Source organism: Protobothrops mucrosquamatus, unplaced genomic scaffold (genome assembly GCF_001527695.2).
Source record: "Protobothrops mucrosquamatus isolate PMUCROS unplaced genomic scaffold, P.Mucros_1.0 scaffold3025, whole genome shotgun sequence".
Taxonomy (NCBI): domain Eukaryota; kingdom Metazoa; phylum Chordata; class Lepidosauria; order Squamata; family Viperidae; genus Protobothrops; species Protobothrops mucrosquamatus.
In genome coordinates this window covers 227,450-234,064 of record NW_015389040.1, presented here as the reverse complement: position 1 = coordinate 234,064, position 6,615 = coordinate 227,450, and the positions used below count along the sequence as shown (strand labels likewise).

At 45.0% G+C, this 6,615-nt stretch overlaps 1 protein-coding gene across 1 annotated transcript in view; it reads left to right on the top strand.

Moving 5' to 3' along the window:
• Positions 1–3,804: 3,804 nt before the first annotated feature.
• OTUB1 (OTU deubiquitinase, ubiquitin aldehyde binding 1) overlaps positions 3,805–6,615 on the top strand; it is a 12,046-nt gene continuing 9,235 nt past the window's right edge. Inside the window, exon 1 of the mRNA XM_015826258.1 lies at positions 3,805–3,859. Coding sequence (XP_015681744.1) covers positions 3,805–3,859 — 55 coding nt within the window. The remainder of the gene's footprint in view (positions 3,860–6,615) is intronic.

Genomic DNA, 6,615 nt, shown 5'->3' with positions numbered 1-6,615 from the left:
CGCTGAGAGGTCCAAAAGCACAAGGACAGAGGAATAACCCCTGTCCCGGGCCCTCCAGAGATCATTCACCAACGTGACCAATGCCGTTTCCGTGCTGTGTCCCGGCCTGAAGCCCGACTGGTATGGGTCTAGATAGATAGAGTGAGCGAGTGAGTGAATGAATGCTGGGATTCAAATAGGCGAACAACCGGTTCTCTGTGTGGATGATGCCACTTCCGGAAGTCCATTCTGGGCCTGGGCAACAAAAAATTAGCCACCGGTTCTGCCGAAGCGGTGCAAACCGGCTGAATCCCACCACTGGTTGTAAGCCGAGGACTACCCATATCTGCCTTTTCCGAGAAAGGAAACCAGCTGTGTATTTGTGTGCATTGAAAGCTTGGGATTTGATCCCTCTTCAACGTTCATTGCTAGAAATTGTTTGGATACCTGTTAACAAATATATAATATATATATATATATATATAAGTCTCAAAACAAATATATAATAAATATATATATATGTCTCAAAAAGTGTGATACGGACTCCCTTTTGACACATTTTGGGAATCAAGGCGCGGTGCGCTCTATACAGAACGGAGAAGTTTGCTAAACGCTAGAGCGGTCGTACTCTATGGTTATCTGGTCCACGGGTAGCCGGGCCCGCCTCCATGCCTGGCCGGAAATCCGTGCTACACCTGCCCGCTTCTCTATGGAATCTGCATTGGCCAGTGGAGGAGCCGCAGCTCCTTTCAGCGGAAGTGGGGGCTTTCCTTAGCTTGCCGGCTGGAGCCGCTTCCGGTTTAATCTTCTTCCGGCCTTGGCCGTGGAGGGAAGAAGGGGCCGCTTGGTCTAGGCAGAGATAATAGATTAAAGGTAAACATCTGATAACAAGGTATAAAGCATATAGAGCTGACCTCCAAGATAATAATCTGAATGCAGATTAGCGATAAACATCTAGATAATATACATTTATACATCCCATACATTTTGCGGTGCTTCCAGTTAATTGCGAATAAGCAATATTGTAAAATTGGGCTCACAGTTCGCTTTTAGTGATCCCTGGATATATATATATATATGAACTGTCTTTTTTTTATTATTTTTTGAGCAGGGAGTGATCAAGCTTTGGTAATTGGGTCTACAGTAAACTCTCTGGATTGTCAAAGCATTAATAAGTGAATATAGTTTGCTTAGATTATGGCTTCTTATAGGCTGAATCAGTGCAGTACTAATCAGGTTTATTTTCAGGACAGTTTTGTGGCTAAATCATACTTGGTTTGTTATCACACAACTCATCGTAGTCGGTACAAAAGTTTGGAAATATCGATTTCCCTATATACTCTAATTAGGTTTTTATTTGAGGTTAGACCAAAATCGTACGAAAATATCTCTGTCTAACGCGACAAAAGACGAAGAAATTTTCAACGTTTTTCCGATATCTTATTACCAGCACTTAAAACAACACTTTATACAATAGAACCTTGACGGATTCGAAGAATCCCGCCTTAATTTGCTTTCCTGAATGTTTTAATAAATTATAATAACTTTTGAATAATGATAACAACATTGAATAATTCCTTTGATATTAGTAAAAGCCCTTAAATGTTATTTCCATGTTTCTTTTAATTTTTGCTTGTTTTCACCAAAAGTGTTGCTTGAAATGGATAGTAAACAATTTTATGTGCAAAATTTGCAAAAGGAGGGAAGAGATACCATTTGACAATCTGAATAAATGTTTGCTAATTATAAATAATCCTACATTTTGTCTAACTCTTTGTGTAATAGGATAGGAAAAACTCACACATTTTGCAACGTTTCCAGTTAAGTTGTGAATAAGCAAATTTAATGAGTGTTAACGATAGTGCTGATCTGCTGAAGAACACATTAGCACAGATCTCATTGTTGCTGAAAATATATTTGTTTTGAAATAAACACCTTAACAGTCCAGTGCAGCAAAAGCAGCTTTCACCTGTTATACAAAATGGGATACGTTGTGAAGATGGGTTGTGAAATGTTAAGATTTGCCACATCCTGTGTGTGACAGGGCAAATATTTTGCAAAGAGGTGGTTACCACACATTGGACTTGCCTTAAAAAATAGTAACACATGATTTTTAGACTTAGCAGCAGGGCTAATGGCTTATGCCAAAGGAAGACCGTTCATCGCCCTGCTTTTTTGCACCTTTGATGGAAGCCATTAACTGTGGCCTGCAAATTACAGTGGTAGGAATGTTGTGCTGTAATTAGAACCAATGTGGTCTGGTGGTGAAGACACCAGAGTAACGTAGAAGCCAGGAGTCTTGCCTTAGGCACAAAAGCCATCAGGGTTACTTTGGGTCAGTCCGCCCAGCCCAGCCCAGCCCAGCCCACTTCACAGGGTTGTTGTGGGGAAAATAGAAGGAGGAAGGCGTATTAGGTACGTTTGCTGTCTTGGGTTATTTATAAAAATAAGGCAGGATTTTAAAAAAATCCTAAAACCTACATTATAATGCAGTAATCTATGCCAAAAGTCCATATTATAGTTTAGGGCAGGGGTAGGCAACCTTGGCTCTTTTATGACTTTTGATCTTCAACTCCAACAATTGCTGAACCAGCCATGCTGACTCAGGAATTCTGGGAGTTGGAAGTCCACAAATCATAAAAGAGCCAAGGTTGCCTTCTTCTTCTTCTTCTTGTGCCATATCCGTTATCGGACGTTGGCGATCATGTTTTTATCAGCAGCCCCACGAAAAAGTGCTGCTGAGTTTTGTCCAAACCAATCCCTTAGATTTTGAAGCCACGATGTTCTTCTGCCTGGACCTCGTTACCTACCTCTGGTTTAGGGCAATGTTTCTCAATAACTTGAAGGTGTGTGGTATTTGAAATGTCAGCAATGGAGGAACGCAATTCGGAAAACAGCATTTTACACACACACACACACACACACACACACACACACACACACACACAGAGTTTCTATCCCACGTGGCTTGATGAACTCAGGGAACATTGAATAACAGAGTTGGAAGGGACCTTGGCGGTCTTCTAATCCAACCCCCTGCTCAAGGCCTACGGACACTCAAGACGTTTATATATTTACTAAATCTGTTTGCCGCCCATCTCACCACAAGGTGACTCTGGGCGGCTTTAACAATGATAAAAAGAAAACAATTCAAAAAAAGGCGTATATAATAAAAGCAAAACACTATGAAAATCCCAAATATCAACAACTAAAAGGTGGGAAGGAATAATCGTGTTATTCAGGGGTCTTCAAACGTGGCCCTTTGATGACTTGTGGACTTCAACTCCCAGAATTCCTCAGCCAGCGTGCCTGGCTAAGGAATTCTGGGAGTTGAAGTCCACAAGTCATCAAAGGGCCAAGTTTGAAGACCCCTGGTCTTATTACTCAATAATTGTTTGCAGCTATTTTGAGGGTTGGTCTTAATCAAAAGCAACTTTAATTAACGGTTTAAAAAAAAAAAAAACCTTCCCCCCCCCCCCCAAAAAAGGACCCCCAGCAGCTTTGCCAAAGCAGCCTCGGCCTCCCTGACTGGGGAAGGGCGCACGTGGTGGGCGTGGCCGGGAAGTGACGTCAGCGCCTGAGCGCACGTGCGGCCCGTGTTGTGATGGCCTCACAACCGCTGGCATGGCGACGGCCCCCCCGATTGTGGAGCCGGGGGGGGCAGAGCCTCCTTTCCTCCTCCCCCCACCCCAGCGCTTAATTATCATCCGGGATGTTGCGGAGGGGGCGGCGGTTGCCATGGAAAGAGAAGGCGGCCTAAGCGCTTCCGGGGCGCCCGCCTCCGACCCGGAAGCGCCTCCTCCCTGCAGGGTTGCCAGCGCGAAGATGGCGGCGGAGGAGCCTCAACAACAGCCGGAGCCCGTCGGGGGGGACACGGACGGTGAGGACGGAGCGGGGGGGCTCCGCCGGTTTTCGGTGGGAGGGGCGCGGTGGGCGTCGTAAACTCGGGCGAAGCCCCCTCCCGGCTGGGGGGGCATTACTCTGGAGGGGGGGCTTCTTCTGGAGCCCCCCCAGCAGAAGCGCCGACGCTGCCCCCTCCTCTTCCTTCCCCCCCCCGCCCGTTTAGCTCGGTCTCCTTGGCAACCGGGGGAGGGGCTCCCGCCCCCTCGGTCTCCTCGGAAACGCCCCCCAAAGGCCGCCTTCTTTCCCCCCGTCCCCGTCGCCATGGAAACCGGCGCACCTGGCCAGGAGGGGCTCGCGTCCAGGGCGCCCCGCCGGGGTAAAACTGCAGCTCCCATCCGTCCCGGCGGGCCCCCTGTGGATGATGGGCGCTGGAGGAGGCCTGCCTGCCTCCCTCCCTTTCCCCGGAAGCCCCGCAGGGGCGATGGCGGCGTCCCCTTCCCCGGCTGCACCGGGCGGGGTCGGGCTTAACCCCGGTGGTCGTGAGGATGCTCCCTAGTTGGGCCACGAGACGCCCGCAAGGAAACGGCCCCCAGCCCGGAGAGCCCCGGGGACCCCCCTCATTTGCACCCCCGGCTACAAATAGCCTCTCCCCTCCACTCTGTATGCATAAATGGATAAACAGAGGGAGCAACCCCCCCCCACACACACACACATAGCACGGATGATGTTCCCTAGTCTGGTCATGAGACGCCTGCAAGGAAACGGCACCCGGCTCAGAGGGCACCAAGCATCCCTCAGCTCAGCCCTGAGCTAGAAATATTCTCTTTTATCAGTCCTCCTATTTGCACATTTTAGAAAGGTGGGATGGAGTCATGCATATTCATAGGTAAATAAGCCCTCATTTCAACCCCAAACTGCCAATATTCTCCTTTATAGGCTTCACCTTGTCTCAGGGGGCGCTTCTGGTTGAAGTGGGTTCTCCCAGCCTTTCCTTATGGGATGAGTCTACAGAATAACAGAGCTGGAGGGGACCTTGGAGGTCTTCTAGTCCAACCCCCTGCTCAAGCAGGAGACCCTATGCCATTTCAGAAAAAAATGGTTGTCCAGTCTCTTCTTCAAAACCTTCAGTGATGGAGCACCCACAACCTCAGGAGTCTGGGATTCATGCAACTTGCTTGAAAATCCCGTTATCTGCATTTAGACTATTTCCTCAAGTTGGCTCCTTTTAACCTTGGCTTGTTCCTTTTGGCATTATTCTCCCTTGCTCTTTTTTACCCCCAAATATTAGGTGATAAAACAGCCCCTTTGCTCGATGTTGCTCTCTTGAATTAGCTTGCAAACTAACGGTTCTGTTCTTCTGATTCTAACTCCTGTAAAACTGTGACACTCGTTCGCTGTCTGATATATTGCATGATTATGTGAGAACTGCGCCTGTCTTAACAGGGTCTCTGTTTGGGCCACCGCTTTATGCCATGATCCGCTTTTTAAACTTTGAATGTGCTAAATGAATGTGTGTGTTTTGTGGACCGTGTGTTTTGCGCTTAATTCTCGGTGTTGAAAAACATGGTTGTGGGTTAATAAAAGTCAAATTTATTCCAGGTTTTAGGCAGTCTGATTAAATCAGGATTTATTTGCTCAGGTATATAGCATGTTACCCGAATACAGCCATGGTTTCTAGCTAACTGAGGATTAGCATGTTGTGTGAAAACACCCAGGAATAATCTTTCCTTTTTATCATGATTTCTCCTTATACTCCTCGCACGTCAATTCATGATTTTTCCTCCCCATACTCTGGTTTTTGTTAAAGTGTTTTTTAAAAATGTAATTTTCTATTCGAAGTGTGTATAAATGATCCCTTTTGTCTAATGTTGCCTTATAAGACAATCTCTGTGTTATAGATGGAAGTTTGTGCAGAATAATAGGAGTAGGCTTGATGTGAAACTGAACTTTATTGTGTCTGTAACATCCTGGCCAAAATGTGCCATGTGATACATAGTCTGTGTCTATCTTTGTTATTAATGCATGATTAAACTGGTCACCTACTCCTCATGTTTTCAATTTTTATAACATATTATAAATTATAAATATTTCAATATTTATATTTCAGTATTTATAAAAAGCATTCTGTGAAAACCTTAAGTCAAGGGGTCACTGTGGACATGAATATGGTTCTAACTGTGCTAAGTAGAACATTGTGACTTGAAATATAAGAGGAATAAATGGTAAAAAGCATGAAATAATACAGACTGACAGAGTTGGAAGGGACCTAGGAGATCTTCTAATCTAGTCCAACCCCCTTGCTCAAGAAGGAGAACCTATATTATAATATATAATGAAATGGAAGAAATAAAAATAGGCAAAAATATAATAGATCTGAATGACTGATTTAAGTCTTGTGTGGAGTTGATGAATACATGTTAGCAAAGCAGGCATTGACGTAATTACAAATGAAAGTGCTGGTAAAAAAAAAAGATGAATTGATGTCACTTATTAGGGATGCTTGGGAAAATTCTACAACATTCTGAATGATTGTGATCCAGGGAAAATAATTAAGTAAAATTAATGGGTGGATGTGAAGAAATGAATAGGTGGGTAGAATTTAATACATTTATGGATAAACGTATAAGAAAGTGTGGTCTGAATACCGCTGAGTGGGATGTGAACACATGTCCTTTGGTGTGCAGACAATGTTGTGTTATTGGCTGCGAACCCAGATGATTTGCAGCAAATGTAAGATTTGTGAAAAGGAACAAGAAATGTGAAACTGCAAATTAATGTGACAAAGAACAAGGT